Raw genomic sequence first — 18,519 nt, 5'->3', positions numbered from 1 at the left:
ATAAAATCATCCAAATAGTACTTAGTAATCACTGATATATATACACATATGTGTGTGTGTGTGTGTGTGTGTGTGTCTGTATGTGTGTGTCTATTTAAGATTTTATCTATTTATTTCTCAGGGAGAGAGACAGCGCAAGCAGGGGGAGCAGGAGGAGAGGGAGAAGCAGGTTCCCTGCTGAGCAAGGAGCCCAATGCGGGACTTGATCCCAGGATACTGGGATCATGACCTGAGCTGAAGGCAGACGCTTAACCAAGTAAGCCAGCAAGGTGTCCCACACTGATATATTTTTAAAAAGAGTAGTAACAGTTTTTTTTTTTTTAAGGTTTATTGATGCCGTAAGATACCTAGAAATAAACCTAACCAAAGAGGTGAAAGACCTATACTCTGAAACCTATAAAATACTGATGAAAGAGAAAGATGGCGGAGGAGTAGGGGACCCTATTCCAACCGGTCCCCGGAATTGAGCTGAATATCTACCAGACCACTCTGAGCACCCATGAAATCAGCCTGAGATGTAAGAAGATAGATCTGGATCTCTACACACAGAATATCACAGGGGGTTGGTTTCAAGGTATGAAGAGGGGAGCCGTGATTCTATGGGTAGATATCGGAGGATAATGGGAACTGAGGGCGGCTGGCGGTTTTAGAAGCACAAAGGGCAAGAGACATGCCCCAACCTGGAGGCGAGGACTGGGAGTGCTGCTGAGGGGTGCACAACCCAGGACGGTGCAGTTTATAGCAGCATAGACAGAAATGGGGATAGTGTGGCCTGGAGAGCTCACTAAAAAACAGACTGCGACCTCTCTGCTCTGAGGCAGATGGTTGGAAACGGTCTCTTCTGCTCTCTCTGAAGAGACGCGGAAAGCTGCCAGGGAAAGCCACCACAGAACAAAAGCCCCCCCAAACCGGTTTTCACTGAGCCCATCCCCCGCCACAGGGGGCAGGGCAACTCTGCCCAACAAGGGTTGCCTGAGTAACAGCGCGGCAGGCCCCTCTCCCAGAAGACAGGCTGGGAAAACAAGAGGCCAGCAACCCGAAGGTCCCTAGAAAACAGCTGCATCTTGCTTGGGTTGTGACCAATAATTTGGACTCTCTACATTCCCTCAACCACCCCTCAACAGAATGACTAGGAGGAACCCCCAAAATAGGAAAGACTCAGAGATTATGACTTAGGCTGCAGATTTACAAATGGATGCAGATATAACCAAGATGTCGGAGATGGAATTCAGGCTAGCAATTGTGAAGACAATAGCTGGAATGGAGAAATCAATTAATGGCAACATAGAGTCTCTAAGGGCAGAAATGAAAGCTGAATTGGCAGAACTTAAAAATGCCATCGATGAGATCCAATCTAATCTAGATAACCTAACAGTTAGGGTAACTGAAGCAGAAGAACGAATGAGTGATCTAGAAGACCAATTAATAGACAAGAATGGAAAAGAGGCCAGGGAAAAACAACTCAAAATCCATGAAAATAGAATCAGAGAAATAAGTGACACCATGAAACGTTCCAATGTAAAATTATTGGGATCCCTGAGAGGGTGGAGAAGGAGGACTAGAAGATATATTTAAGCAAATCGTATCTGAGAACTTCCCTAATCTAGGGAATGAAACAAACATTCGTGTCCTAGAGGCAGAGAGGACCCCTCCCAAGACCAAGGAAAATAGGCGAACACCCTGGCATGTAATAGTAAAACTCACAGATCTTAGAAGCAGGGAAACCCTCTTAAGGGCAGTTAGGGGGAAGAGATTCCCTACGTACAGAGGGAGGAACATCAGAATAACGTCAGACCTATCCACAGAGACCTGGCAAGCCAGAAAGCCTGGCAAGACATATTCAGGGTACTAAATGAGAAGAACATGCAGCCTAGAATACTTTATCCCGCAAGGCTGTCATTTAGAATGGATGGAGAGATGCAGACCTTCCAAGACCGGCAGAAACAAAGAATATGTGACCACTAAGGCAGCCCTGCAAGAAATATTAAGGGGGGTTCTATAAAAGGAGAAAAACCTCAAGAGTGATATAGAACAGAAATTTACAGGGACAATCTATAAAAACAACGTCTTCACGGGCAACATGATGACAATTAATTCATGTCTTTCAATAATCACTCTCAACGTGAATGGCCTAAATGCTCCCATAAAACGGCACAGGGTTGCAGACTGGATAAAAAGACAGGACCCATCCATATGCAGTCTACAAGAGACTCATTTTGAACCTAAAGATACATCCAGACTGAAAGTGAAGGGATGGAGATCCATCTTCCATGCCAACGGACCTCAAAAGAAAGCTGGGGTAGCAATTCTTATATCAGACAAATTAGATTTTAAACTAAAGACTGCAGTTAGAGACACAGAAGGACACTATATCATTCTTAAAGGGTCTAACCAACAAGAAGATCTAACAATTGTAAATATCTTTGCCCCCAAAATGGGAGCAGCCATCTACATAAGCCAACTGTAACCAAAATAGTCATATTGGTAACAATACATTATTTGTAGGAGACCTCAATACTCCACTCTCAGCTATTCATCTAAGCAGAAAATCAACAAAGACACAAGAGCTTTGAATGACACACTGGATGAGATGGACCTCATAGATATATACAGAACATTCCACCCTAAAACAACAGAATACTCATTCTCGAGCGCACATGGAACTTTCTCCAGAACAGACCACATACTGGGTCACATATCAGGTCTCAACCGATACCAAAAGATTGAGATTATTCCCTGCATATTCTCAGACCATAATGCTTTAAAACTGGAACTCAATCACAAGAAAAAATTTGGAAGAAATTCAAACACTTGGAAGCTAAAGACCATTCTGCTCAAGAATGTTTGGGTCAACCAGGATATCAAAGAACTTAAACAATTCATGGAAACCAGTGAGAATGAAAACACATCGATCCAAAACCTATCGGATAATGCAAAGATGGTCCTAAGGGGGAAATATATAACCACCCAAGCCTCACTCAAAAAAAATAGAAATTTCTATCCCGAATTCACCAACTACCTTTACACCTTAAAGAACTAGAGAAAAAGCAAGAAATGATGCCTAAGCCACAGATTATAAGACAAATAATTCCGATTAGAGCAGAGATCAATGAATTAGAAACCAGAAACACAGCAGATCAGATCAACGAAACCAGAAGCTGTTTTTTTTAAAGAATTAATAAGATCGATAAACCTCTGGCCAGACTTATCCAAAAGAAAAGACCCAAATAAATAAAATTATGAATGAAAGGGGAGAGATCACAACTAACACCAGGGAAATAGAAACGATTATTAGAAATTATTATCAACAACTATATGCCAATAAATTGAGCAACCTGGAAGAAATGGATGCCTTCCTGGAAACCTCTAAACTCTCAAGACTGAAACAGGAAGAAACTGACAACCCGAATAGGCCAAAAGCAGTAATGAGATTGAAGCAGTGATCAGAAACCTCCCAAAAAACAAGAGTCTAGAGCCTGATGGATTCCCTGGGGAATTCTACCAAACATTCAAACAATAAATAATACCTAGTCTACTGAAGCTGTTTCAAAAAACAGAAACAAGAGGGAAAGCTTCCAGACTCATTCTATGAGGCCAGCATTACCTTAGTCCCCAAACCAGGCAAAGACCCCATCAAAAAGGAGAATTTCAGACTGATATCCCTGGTGAATATGGATTCCAAAATTCTCAACAAAATCCTAGCTAACAGGATCCAACAATACATTAAAAGGATCATCCACCACGACCAAGTGGGATTTATCCCTGGGATGCAAGGGTGATTCAACATTTGCAAATCAATCAATGTGACAGAACACATTAATAAGAGGAGAGAGAAGACCATATGGTTCTCAACTGATGTAGAAAAGGCATTTGACAAAATACAGCATCCTTTCCTGATTAAAACTCTTCAGAGTATAGGGATAGAGGGAACATTCCTCAAACTCATAAAATCCATCTATGAAAAACCCACAGCAAATATCATCCTCAATGCGGAAAAGCTGAAAGCCTTTCCCTTAAGATCAGGAACACGACAAGGATGCCCACTCTTGCCACTACTGTTCAACATAGTATTAGAAGTCCTAGCAACAGCAATGAGACAACAAAAAGAATAAAAGCTATTCAAATTGGCAAAGAAGAAGCCAAACTCTCTCTCTTTGCAGATGACATGATACTTTATGTGGAAAACCCAAAAGACTCCAACCCCAAATTACTAGACCTCATACAGCAATTCAGTAATGTGGCAGGATACAAAATCAATGCACAGAAATCAGTTGCTTTCTTATACACTAACAATGCAACTGTAGAAAGAGAAATTAGAGAAACAATTCCATTTACAATAGCACCAAAAACCATAAGCTACCTCATAATAAACCTAACAAAAGAGGTTAAGGATCTATACTCTAGGAACTACAGAACACTCATGAAAGAATTTGAAGAAGACACAAAAAGATGGAAAAACATTCCATGCTTATGGATCGGAAGAATAAACATTGTTAAAATGGCTATGCTACCCAGAGCAATCTATACCTTCAACGCCATTCCAATCAAAATTCCAATGACATTTTTCAAAGTGCTGGAACAAACAATCCTAAAATTTGTATGGAATCAGAAATGACTCCGAATCGCCAAGGAAATTTTGAAAAAGAAAAACAAAGCTGGGGGCATCACGTTGCCTGATTTCAAGCTATATTACAAAGCTGTGATCACCAAGACAGCATGGTACTGACACAAAAACAGACATATAGACCAATGGAACAGAACAGAGAGCCCAGATACGGACCCTCCACTCTACAGTCAAATAATCTTAAACAAAGCAGGAAAAAATATGCAATGGAAAAAAGACAGTCTCTTCAATAAATGGTGCTGGGAAAATTGGACAGCTACATATACAAGAATGAAACTGGACCATTCTTAACACCATACACAAAAATAAACTCAAAATGGATGAAAGACCTCAATGTGAGACAGGAATCTATCAAAATCCTAGAGGAGAACACAGGCAGTAACCTCTTTGGCATCGGCCACAGCAACTCCTCAAGATACATCTCCAAAGGCTAGTGAAACAAAAGCAAAAATGAACTTTTGGGACTTCATCAAGATAAAAAGCTTCTGCACAGCAAAGGAAACTGTCAACAAAACAAAGAGGCAACCCACAGAATGGGAGAAGATATTTGCAAATAACACTACAGATAAAGGGCTAGTATCCAAGATCTATAACGAATTTCTCAAACTCAACACCCAAAAAACAAATAATCAAGTCAAAAAGTGGGCAGAAGACGTGAAAGGACACTTCTCCAAAGAAGACACACAAATGGCTACAGATACATGAAAAAATGTTCATCATCATTAGCCATCAGGGAAATCCAAATCAAAACCACATTGAGATACCAACTTACACCAGTCAGAATGGCAAAAATTGACAAGGCAAGAAACAATGTCACAGAGGTTGTGGAGAAAGGGGAACCCTCTTACACTGTTGGTGGGAATGCAAGTTGGTACAGCCACTTTGGAAAACAGAGGGGAGGTGCCTCAAAAAATTAAAAATAGAGCTACCCTATGACCCAGCAATTGCACTACTGGGTACTTATCCCAAAGACACAGATGTAGTGAAAAGAAGAGCCATATGCACACCAATGTTCATAGCAGCAATGTCTGCAATAGCCAAACTGTGGAAAGAGCCAAGATGCCCTTCAACAGATGAATGGATAAAGAAGATGTGGTTCATATATCCAATGGAATGTTACTCAGCCATCAGAAAGGATGAATTACATCAACATGGATGGGACTGGAGGAGATTATGCTAAGTGAAATAAGTCAAGCAGAGAAAGTCGATTATTATGGTTTCACTTATTTGTGGAATGTAAGGAAGAGCATGGAGGACATTAGGAGAAGGAAGGGAAAAATAAAGGTGGGGGGAATCGGAGGGAGAGACGAACCATGAGACTCAGAAACAAACTGAGGGTTTTAGAGGGGAGGGGGGTGGGAGGATGGGTTAGCCTGGTGATGGGTATTAAGGTGGGCACGTACTGCATGGAGCACTGGGTGCTATACGAAAACAAGGAATTGTGGATCCCTACATCAAAAACTAATGATGGGGCGCCTGGGTGGCTGAGTCATTAAGCGTCTGCCTTTGGCTTGGGTCATGGTCCCGGGGTCCTGGGATCGAGTCCCACATCGGGCTTCCTGCTCAGTGGGAGGCCTGCTTCCCCCTCTCCCACTCCCCCTGCTTGTGTTCCTTCTCTCGCTATCTCTCTATCAAATAAATAAGTAAAAATCCAAAAAAAAAAAAAAAACTAATGATGTATTGTGTATGGTGACTAACAACATAATAAAATAAAATTAAAAAAAAAAACACTGATGAAAGAAACTGAAGGCACGAAGAAATGGAAAAACATTCCATGCCCATGGATTAGAAGAACAAATATTGTTAAGTTGTCTATACAACCCAAAGCAATCTACACATTTAATGCAATCTCTATCAAAATACCAACAGCATTTTTCACCACAGAACTACAACAAACAATCCTACAATTTGTATGGAACCACAAAAGACCCAAAATATCCAAAGCAACCTGGAAAAATAAAAGCAAAGTGGGAGACATTAAAATTCCAGACTTCAAGTTATATTATAAAGCTGTTGTGATCAAAACAGTATGGTACTGGCACAAAAATAGACATTGCTCAATGGAACAGAATGGAAATCCTAGAAATGGGCCCACAACATATGGTCAATTAACCTTCGGTAAAGCAGGAAAGACTATGCAATGGGAAAGAGTCTCTTCAACAAATGGTGTTGGGAAAACTGGACAGCAACGTGCACAAGAATGAAATTGGACCACTTTCTTACATCCTAAACAACATAAGTTCAAAATGGATGAAAGACCTAAATGTGAGACAGGAAACCATTAAAGTCCTAGAGGAGAACACAGACAGCAATTTCTTTGACAACAGCTGTAGCAACTTCTTAACTAGATAAGTCTCCTGAGGCAAGGGAAACAAAAGCAAAAATAAAACTATTGGGACTTCATCAAGATAAAAAGCTTCTGCACAGTGAAGGAAACAATCAACAAAATTAAAAGGCAACCTACAGAATGGAAGATATGTGCAAATGACATTATCTGATAAAGGGTTAGTATCCAAATATATAAAGAGCTTATCAAACTCAACACCTAAAAAACAAATAGTGCAGTTAAAACATGGACAGAAGACATGAATAGACATTTTTCCAAATAAGACATCCAAATGGCCAACAGACACATGAATAAATGCTCCATGTCACTCATCGCTGCAATCAAAACCACAATGAGCTATCACCTCACACCTGTCAGAGTGGCTAAAACTAACAACACAAGAAAGAACATGTGTTGGCGAGGATACAGAGAAAGGGGAACCCTCTTATACTGTTTGTGGGAATGCAAATTGATGCAGCCACTCTGGAAAACAGTATGGAGGTTCCTCAAAAAGTTAAAAATAGAACTATCCTATGAACCAGCAATTGCACTACTAGATATTTACCCAAAGAATACAAAAATACTGATAAGGGATACATGTACCCCAATGTTTATAGCAGAATTACCAAGGATAGCCAAATTATGGGAAGAGTCCAAATGCCCATCAACTGATGAATGGATAAAGATGTGGTATATATATTATACACACAACAGAGTATTATTCAGCCACAAAAAAAAGAATGAAATCTTGCCATCTGCAATAACATGAATGGAGCTAGAGAGTATTATGCTAAGTGAAATAAGTTAGAGAAAGACAAATACCACATGATATTCATATGTGGAATTTAAGAAACAAGACAAATTATAGGGGGAAAAAGAGAGAGATGAAAACCAAGAAGCTGACTCTTAACCATAGAGAACAAACTGATGGTTACCAGAGGGGAGGGGAATGGGGGGGATGGGTGAAATAGGTGATGGGGATTAAGGAGGGCACTTGTGATGAGCCCCGGGTGTTGTAAGGAAGTGCTGAATCACTAAATTCTACACCTGAAATATTACACAGTATGTTAACTGGAATTTAAATTAAAAATAAATAAAATAATTAAATAAATAAAAATAAAAGCTTTATTGAAATGTAATACATCTACAAGTCATCTATGGTTTGTATGTTCTCAGTGTTGTGCAATCACCAGCACAATCAACTTTAGGACACTTGCATCACTCTAATAAGAAACCATGTACCCATTAGCAGTTACTTCAATACTCCCCTCCAGCTCTTAGCAACCACTAATCTACTTCCTGTCTCACAGATTTGCCAGTTCTGTACATTTCACATAGATGGACTCATGCAATATGTAGTCCACTGTGACTGCTTCTTTCTCTTAGCGTAATGTTCTCAAAGTTCACCCATACTGTAACATGTATAAGTGCTTCATTTGTTTTTATGGCCAAATACTATTTCATTGTATGAATATACCACATTTTGTTTATCCATTCATTAGTTGATGGGGCATTTTTGGCTATTATGAATAATGCTGCTATGAGCAAGTTTTTATGTAGACATCTGTTTTTTCCCACGTCCTTCCCAATACTTGCGATTTTCTTTTTGATTATAACTATATTAGAGTATGAAGTGGTTATTTCATGGTGGTTAATTTGTTAGACCTTGCCTTGGTTTCAAAAATGATTTCATTATACTTACAGTGATAAATATAGTACATGTATTGTTTTTTTTAAAGTATTTTTTAAAAGATTGATTTATTTATTTGAGAGAGAACATGAGTGGGGCGAGGAGCTGCAGGGCAGAGGGAGCAGCAGACTCCCTGATGAGCAGGGAGCCTGATGCAGGACTCAATCCCAGGAACCTGGGATCATGACCTGAGCCGAAGGCAGATGCTGGACTGAGGCACCCATGCATCCCAGGTCATGATTCTTTTGAGATAAAAATATTTCAGTAACTCTGGGGCGCCTGCATGGCTCAGTGGTTAAGCTTCTGCCTTCGGCTCAGGTCATGATCTCAGGGTCCTGGGATCAAGCCCCATGTCAGGCTCCCTGCTCAGCAGAGAGTCTGCTTCTCCCTCTCCCTCTGCTTGCTGTTCCCCCTGCTTGTGTTCCCTCTCTCTTTCTCACTTGCTCACTCGCTAATAAATAAATAAAATCTTAAAAAAAAATTTCAGTAACTCCTGAGAAGTTCACTTTTTCATGGATTTAAGAGGATGAAAAGGAGAGCCACGATCCAAATCACAATAAAATTAAAATGGCATAAATTTCAAACTCCTAGGCCTTAAACTGCATGGAACAAAGTATGGCATTTATAGCAATAGCTTTTCAAACTTGGATAGCAACCTATACATAGGAAGAAATTTTTTTTTCACAGTAAGAAATTTTAAATAGTACTCAGTAAATATACACATGCACATAAAAACAAGTATTTTGAGAAACACTACTTAAACTTACTGAAAACATATATTTAAAAAAATTTAAAAAAAGAAGAAAGCAAAAGCAAAACAACTTTGCTGGTTCCAAATCACTAAGTTGTGTTATACTTGCAATGTGAAAAACACTGACTTAGCCTATAGAAAGGGGAAGAATAAATAAATGCATGATAACGAGTTAAATCATGACTAAAATTTCCAAATGTTCTACAGAAATAGTTCCAATGTCCAATGTGGCATTTTGTGGAGAGATTGATTTAGAACTTCAACACTGAAAGTGAAATATAACTCCTTGAACAAAATTTGAATGCAAAACACGGAAGTCTGACATTTACTGGATCTCAGTGCCTGATAGAAGAGCATTTCAATGGTCTTTCTATAGTTCAATGACATGTTTTTTCACCGGGAAAGATATTACATATGGGATTATTTGTTTAGCCAGAAAGGGATTCTACTGGCTCCTTCCAAACACAAATTATGTATTAAAATCCATTTTGTTATATTATTTGATAGAGTATATAACCAAAATATGGACAAATTAAAATCTGCAACATGTCCATGGAGTGGCATTTCCTAATTTCTTTTGAGACTGGCAAACTTCTATTACAGTATAGAAAAAAACTCCTGAGGTATTAAAAATTTCATTTTATCCATTTTATATGGTTATACAGTAAAGTGATTTTGAAGTAAGATAAAACACGATTTGCTAAGAAATTCAGAGTTACATAGCATGTCCTAAAGCGTGGCTTGAAATGTAATTACCACTTTAAAAAAGAAATGTAATTACCAGATGTAATATGAAAACAGACTGAATGGAGCTTTTATAACCTGGCAATTCTTCTATTTAAAAAAAAAAAAATCCTGACTGATTTATTTTCACAATTTCTGTGTTTTATGTCACAACAGTAAGAGATGACTTCAGTTTATCACATTGCTATTATATCATCTTTTTAAAATATTGTATCTTGAAATATTAGAAGTAGCTTAACATGCTTTCAAGAATAAATTTTGATCATGTGAATACAATTTATAAATCAAGTGAAGATCAGTTTTGATGTAAATTTTGAAGAATTATAATTTTTATGCTCTTTGTGACCATTGTAATTCAGCATATGCTCCTTCTGATTCCTCTTCTGCAACCTATATATAGAAGATGAAATTAAAGAATAAAGGATCAAAATAAAAACCTGAACTGCATATGGCCAAAATGACCATGGTGGCTAACAAGATTTGGCTGCGTTACAGGTGCCCTAAATCTTACGAGGCAGCATCACTAAATTTATGAGTTGAAAGCTCTCCAATGGTTCAACAATTTTATAATTATTTATAAAATAATGACAAAATTAAAAAATTAATAACTGAAACGAGAAATTGACACAGATGCCATTCTGGCTTTTATGATAAAAGCTCCTGAAATTCTTACTGGGAAGAACACACATAAAACAAACTGTGAATAAGCCCTCAGTAGAGTGCCTTCAAAGTGGGCAATATCTGTGTTTGGGAGAAGGTTGACACTGACTCAAATGGGCTTGGAGATTCTCATGCTCACAGCAATCTACTTAACTTCCACCACAGCCTCTGCATGTAATTACCTTCTGTTTTTCTAAACCATTTTTAAAAATCATCAATTTCTATCTTACCATGACTATTCCTTTTTTTTGTTTTGTTTTGGTATCTATTTCTATCTTCATTACTCCTCCTCTGTCATTAAATTATCATTCCCAAAGTTACATTTTCATTTTGGTTTTGTTTACAAAGAGAATTTGAACAATTAAAATGCATATATTTAGGGAGGTGATTTACGCACTAGTTACACACACAGACATGTACACACATGCCTTCAGACAGGCATTTGTCTCCCTTTCTGTACTAGACTGCTACTTTCTCGTCTCTGCAGCTTTATTTGGAATCTAGTAGATAACAAGGGCAGGGATTCCTGGGTTAGTATAGGTAATCTACAAAGCAGATGCTCTGCCAGTAGATAATTAAGGATAATTTACAATGTTATAATTAAGTGAGAAGGCTCTGGTAAGACTCTTTAGGTACAACCACAGAAACAGAATATGGCTGGTCTTCATGGAGTCCAAAAAGGACTTACTCAGAAAAAATCTTAGTGGTGATTTTACAAGCAGGACAAATAAAAGAGAAAGATTTCATACATGGTTTTTATAATTAAAAATTATTCTTTCTCAATATGTTCCAGATGATACGTTTTTTAAATTTAGATATAATTGACATATAACATTAGTTTCCTGTATACAACATAATTTATTATTGGTATATATTACAAAATGATCACCATAGTAAACCTAGTTAATAGCCATCACCATACATATAAATTCTTTCTCTTGTGATGAAAACTGAGAAGATCTTTTCTCCCAGCAATTTTCAAATATATAATAATTATTAACCATAGTCCCCAGGCTGTTATTATCATATTGCTAGGACCAATTTATTTTATAGCTGAGAGCTTGTACTTTATAACACCCCAGATGATATTTTCAAATGTTGTCTCCATGCATTTTTATCATGTATGGACACTAAACGACATCATTACTGCTGAGCTATCTGAAGAAACTGGAAATGCTTAACACATGAAGAAGCCTAATGTTTTTTTGTTTTTTTTTTTTAAATAATCTTAGGTATATCCTTTCTCCATTTACTAGGGGTAACTTGAGGAGAATTTTTAAAACTTAAAACCATGTCCTGCATGTATTTTGGCATCAAAAGACTACATGTTAAATACAGTTGGAAGTATTCTGGCAACTTTAAGAAACATGAAATATCTTTTTCTTAATGGTTACTGGATTAACTATATTAATAGAATTACTTCTCCTGGAAGATTAGACTTTCATTTTAAATACGAACTACAAATAAGTTTAAATAAGAACTTTTACATACGTTAGGGTTGTTTCCATTCTCGAGACTTGTTCGAGGTCTTCATGAGGGTCCTTAAATCCAGTAAAGTAGTAATAAGATTTGTCCCACTTGATGGGCCTGTCAGACATCCTTGTAGCCTCCTTGAGAGGCTGGGAACGCACATTAGTATTCAAGCTTTGGATATGTTCAATAGATAAACTGCAGGAGTTGAGAATATACAATACTGTGCTTAGCAGATCTCTGGTGTGCAAAGTAAATTTGACTGCTCGAAATCCTAGAGAATATAATTCCCCCAAACAATTAATAGAGATGATTATTCACTTTATTTAAAAACACTTTTTCATGCAACATAAAATAAAAATCTTTTAAAAACATTTCATTACTGATTAAAATCTATCCTACTGGCAAATAATCTGTAAACAGAAAACTACTTCCCTTCTCCAAAACTATACCACAGTATCTTTACCTTCGTATTTCCTCGGTCAGTTCCCTGTCTAGTTTGGCACCAGAGACCAAACCCATTCCAGCCCAAGGAGGGGATTCAGAATATTCCCAATGCTGCCCATAAATTTGTTCTTGACAGTCTGAGAGATGGAAAAGCTCTCCTCTGAGCAAGTGTCCATGAAAGACAGTTTCTGGCACTCAGACAAAGGGGCAGAGGAGGGACAGGGAGGTTGTACCGTGACAGTGGTTCAGACGGGAGCAGCCAGATAGTCTAGTCTCAGGGGCGACACAAACCCATCTCGAATGTTCTCTGTGATTACAGGAGATTGTCTTCACACTTGTCCGCCCAACTACCTAGTAACTCAATATTTTTGGAAGGGATGTCAAATTCCCTAATTGTTTAAGTTAGTGCTTTACCATCTGATTCTGATTTGGGGTAGTCTGTGGGCTAACATTAGTAATCTAACTTGTTAAATCCTCAACAGGAAATCTACTGTTTTCTCCTTTTTTTTCTCTTCATTGCTGGGTGTTAGGCATGGTTCTAGCTGAATTTATGTAACTTCTCAACACCCCACCAACCATGTGATTATTATCTCACTGCAAATGTGAAGAAATCTGGCTCAAGGAGGTTAGGAAGAATGCAGAGCAAGGGCTTAAATGAGTTGACTCCAAGCCCAGTACTTTCTCCATTACAGCATGCTGATTCTTTCTTCATTTTTAAAAAAGTATTTTTAATTGATTTTGAAAATTGTAACATTATTATATAAGTACATTCTCACTATGAAATTAGAGATACATACAGTAAAAATAGAAGTCTCCTGTTAACAGGCATACAACCTCACATCTTTACTAGACATAACCACTATTAACAGTTAGGTACCTATGCTTTTAGACCTGCCCTATCTCCTATGGTAGATATTAGCCCTATGTGGTGGTTTAGAATTAAATTAATTAAAATTAAACAAAATTAAAATTCAGTTTCTGGTCAGGCTAACAACATTTCAAGTGCTCAACAGTCACATGGGGCTTGTGCCTGCTATATTAGTGCAAATGCAGAACATTTATATCATCACAGAAAGTTCTCTTGTACAAGACTGCTCTAGACCTTTTCTATGGGCTTATGTATGTACATTACATACGATATATACCCCTATTTATTTACACAAATACACACCTACAGTTTAAATTGTTTCCTTTTAATATATAAATAGTATCATTCTAGACATATTACTTTGAACTTGATTTTGTTACTTAAACTTGGGGACTCTTCCATGTCTGTATGTATGGATCAACCCACTCTTTATAGCGGTTATATATATATATGATATATATATATCAGTCCATATAATGAAGGTAATGAAGCATAATTTATTTGACATTTCTGAAACTGACGGACATAAAAGTTTTTAATTTTTCAATTTTCATATAAGGCTGAAATGTATTTTCTTGTCTTTGCCACTGATGACAGATACCACAATTTAAATAATTCTCAAGAGATACATACTCTGCTTGCCACACAGAGTTAAGGAATCTAGAACATGCAAACTAAGAAAGTTTTCTTAGTTGAATTCTTTGAATCATTTGATGATAAAGTGAGAAATACTGGCAAGAGAGTTATTCTAGTTAGTGAAAGAAAGGAAAATCCTAATTCCTGTGTTTGAGGTTAGGAAGAGCTCAGTCAAGAATAAATCTGTTTCTATCTTATCAATCCCATTAATTATTTAATCAAATGTAAGGGCTAAGGAATGCATATATGCTTTATTGGAAAACAGTATCTAATTAGTTTAGTTTGGATTTGACTACTGAAACTAAACATTTTAATGTTTGTTGGCTATTGGTATATATTGTTTCCTGAACTGTCTAGCCATTGTCTTTGCCCATTTTTGTAACGGAGCTACTTTGTGTTTTCCTTTTGGTTTCCAAGAGGTCTTTATACATTAACATTATCTTTTTATCATATATGCTGTATGTTATTTCCCATTTTGAATTTATTTTTTTTCTAAATCCATTTTTGTTTAATGAATGGCTCAAAGTTTACCATTAACCATTACTCAGTCACAGCTGCCTACAGCTACTCGTTTTAGCATTAACTCATAGAAAGCTCCTAGTGAATCTTCCACTTGTTTTAAGGAAGTTTATTTCCTCATAGACCACCAAAAATGGAGAGCTGAAGAAGCAATTAGCCTTTAATTTTAGTAATGAAAATCAGTAGTCAACATTTTACCTTACAACCATCTTATCAATGATCTTAATTTTATAATCAGATAAAGAGGTTAAAGACATAATTCTAGGAAAACAATCAATTAAGTGATATTTTTTTACGACCAAGGCTTCAATCCAAAGGTATTCTGGCAGTGGCAAACTTAATGAACATTTATCACGTAGCTTGCAAGGGAAACACTAGAAATAAGAAAACACACCGGAAGTGCTAAAGGGTTCCTGGCCTTCAGAGGAATTCTGCTCTGTTTCTCTTACATAAAATGTAAGCTGAGTTGGTTTCAAAGACTTGAAGCCTGGTTTCTGGAGGTTTTCTAAGTAGACACTTAATCTCTTAAGAGAATTTTCATTGACTTCCTGGAAAAAAAACATCAAGAGGCATTTACACACAAAATAGAACAAGAAAACAACAGAAATTTTTTCCTGACCTTTAAACATATTATTGAGGGTACTAAATAATTTAGTATTAAAAACGGGATTCCATAGCTCTTTGATGAAGAATAAAATTGGATCCACATTCTTAAAACATGTATCAGAACAAACTCCTTATGGCTAAGATGTGAAAAAATGTAACTATGTAAGTACTAGAAAAGAACATGTTGAACTCCTTTATAACTTTGGTGTGGAAAAAGCTAACTATAACTAAATATCTCTAATACATGATTGACAATACATGATTGGTAAGTCCACTTACATAAAAAAATTAAAAACTAAAAAAAAAAAGCACACAAGAAACCACACATACACACACAATAAGCAGTTTACAGATAAATAAGCTACTGGGAGAAAATGTTTGCAAGTTATTTCTCTCTATAAAGGGCTCTTAAAATGACTATCCTGAGACTGGTTGAATTATAGTACATTCATTCAATGGAGTACTATATAACCAAAAAGAAAAGAGAGAAAGAATGTGGTGCAGATATCTAGGAATTGACATGGAGTTATTTCCAAGGTTGTTAAGTGAAAAAAGGAAACATCTTTTAGTGAAGGAATAGCTCTACAGAATGGGATAAATAGTAACCATGTTTCCTATCACTGTGATCTGAAATTAGGAACAATCAGTTTATTTTTGTCTGTTTAACTGATTGTAATATGTTGTTGTTCTGTTCTTCGCTACCATAGTTCAGTGGGCAGCTGAGGTACATTTCCTGCTAGTGTAAGACTAAATCTTCGTAATTCTGTTTTGCCACAGGTTTCTATTTTTGCCAAAAAGAAACAGCACCCAGAAACTAATAAAAATGGTTATATACAGGAAGTTCTACCAATGGGGTAAAAGAAATGGAGACAGGAGTGAGACTTCTGAGTAAACTTTGTATTTAGTTTTGATTTTTGAAACCTAGAAATGTTTTCTGTATTTTAAAACTGAGTTAAAATGAAGAGGATTAACAACAATAGCTGTGCTTCACTTTGAGACCCTGGCCTGTTGGGGACTAGATAACACTTTCCGTCTGTTTCTTTAGAAAAGGGACAAGGGTGTCCCATACAAATGCAGAGAAGACTGGACTGAACATGAGGTGCCAGGAAGGGTGAACTGCCTTCACAGAGCCTGCACTTTGGCAACAATATGTCTAATATGGGAGGGAAAGAGAAACAGTACTGCAGGATGTGGGGGACAGAGAGTGCTGGGAAGGAAGGTAGGGTGACAGTTTCAAATAGGGCAATCTGGGAGAGCCTCATGAAAGGTGACACTTAAACAAGAAAGGAAAGGACAAGCCATATCTATGTGACCGACGCCCAATAAAACCCGGAAACCATGGCTTGGCACAGAGTAGGCACTCAAACACAAGTTGAAAGAGTAAATGAAAATACAGCTGACTTCTGAACAACATGGGTTTGAATTTCATGGGCCCACTTATACATGGGTTGTTTTTTTTTTATAAATATAGCACTGTAAATGTCTTTTTTCTTCGTTATGATTTCTTAATAACATTTTCTATTCTCTAGCTTATTTTATTGTAAAAACACAGAATATAATATATATAACATGCAGAATATGTGTTAACTATTTACTTTATTGATAAGTAAGGCTTCTGGTCAACAGTAGGCTATTAGTAATTAAGTTTTGGGGAAGTCAAAGGTTATACACAGATTTTCGAATGTGCAGGGGGTCAGTGCCCCAACCCTGGCACTGTTCAAGGGTCAGCTATATTAATTTACTAGAACAATTACATTTCAGGCATATTGCGTTGGAGCTCTCCATGACCACTCTCGGGTTCAATTTGATAGAGGGATTTACAGAACTCAGAAAAACTTATACTCACGGTTATGGTTTATAACAGCAAAAGGATACAGATTAAAATCAGCAAAGGGAAAAGGCATGTAGGATAAGAGTCCAGGAGAGGCCAGGTGCAAGGTTCCAGTTGTCCTCTCCCAGTGGATTTGCAGGGCTAGCACTTAACCCCAGCAACAATGTGTGACAATGCATGAGAAGTGTTGCCAACTGCAGAAGCTCATCCAAGCCCTGGTGTCCAGCATTTTACTGGGCTCGCTCACGCACATATGTAGCACCCAAGTGACTGACCTTAGCTCTTCAAATAGTCTCCAGCACACCCAGAGGGCCTCAGACATATGAAAACAGGCATTCACCAAAAATCACATAGCATAAAATATCTGGCATGGCCTGAGACCTCACACATATAAAAGATTCCCATCAGGCAGGATATTCTAAGGGCTCAGAGCTTATCTCCCAGGAGGCAGTCAAGGGCCAATACCAAAGCCAGGCATTTCTCTGGAATGTAGAGTTTAAGTAACCCATGCCTGCTGAGTTTACTTTTTAGAGCACACAGAAGTTTTAATTAAAAAAAAAAAAAAAGATACATTGGTAGAGGAGGAAAAACATTCATCTACTACTAGGCATAATTTTTCCAGTTGGGTTTAAAAACTTTAAATAATTAACATCCTCAGAGTAATGGATATTTTTCTGTTGATTCATTTTACTAATTACTTAGAAAAGATCTGACTTTTAATAGCCAACATATATATCAAAAATCACAATCAGAATATTTTCCTAGAGCAAAGAAGCAAAATTAATTTTTTTCCACTGCAAGTAGAAAAAAATTATGTAATAATGTTCTGAATTTTCCAGAGTTCTAAATTCCTTTTCATGTTAAACCAGGTATTAATGTTAAAGAAGATAAACAGAACCAGTGAAATAATACTGAGTGCCCTAAGTTTACTGTAAGTTACTCTTCATCTCTGTCTGCATTCCTTGAGCACAAAGTAACTGAGGTTGTAGGGAAGTGAACCAGCAGCAGCATGCAACAGAAGGGAAAACCATTCAGGGCACTGAAAAACTTTCCTTGTAACTATCCTTAAAAAAGAAAGATTGACCATGGTGACGAAGCCTGAAATTTTCTTTCAAACACTCAATTTTACTCTAAAAACTGGTTCAGAAAACATTACTACTAATACTTTAAAGAGTCTCCACGACAGCTTTATTGCCTTCATAAAAAATGACAGATTTCATACAGAGGAAAAGCCCAGTCATCTCCTGTGTGCCTCCTGTATATTCACACAAAACACTTGACTTCTGACACTTGTGGTCACCAAATGAGCGGAGGTTTTCCCCCACAATAAGCGATTCTCTGTGACAC

At 37.2% G+C, this 18,519-nt stretch overlaps 1 protein-coding gene across 4 annotated transcripts in view; it reads right to left on the bottom strand.

Moving 5' to 3' along the window:
* TCAIM (T cell activation inhibitor, mitochondrial) overlaps nucleotides 1-18,519 on the bottom strand; it is a 54,445-nt gene that overhangs the window by 17,205 nt on the left and 18,721 nt on the right. For all 4 annotated transcript variants that reach the window (XM_028107091.2, XM_028107089.2, XM_028107092.2 and 1 more), the window contains exons 4-5: nucleotides 15,130-15,283; nucleotides 12,287-12,539 (exon numbers count right to left, since the gene is read on the bottom strand). In XM_028107091.2, coding sequence (XP_027962892.1) covers nucleotides 12,287-12,539; nucleotides 15,130-15,283 — 407 coding nt within the window. The remainder of the gene's footprint in view (nucleotides 1-12,286; nucleotides 12,540-15,129; nucleotides 15,284-18,519) is intronic.

This window comes from Eumetopias jubatus, unplaced genomic scaffold (assembly GCF_037043125.1).
Source record: "Eumetopias jubatus isolate StellerSeaLion01/CBP00866 unplaced genomic scaffold, mEumJub1_p1.0 scaffold_1, whole genome shotgun sequence".
NCBI classification, from domain to species: domain Eukaryota; kingdom Metazoa; phylum Chordata; class Mammalia; order Carnivora; family Otariidae; genus Eumetopias; species Eumetopias jubatus.
Note: the sequence above shows the minus strand (reverse complement) of the source record. Positions and strands in the feature narration are given on the sequence as shown.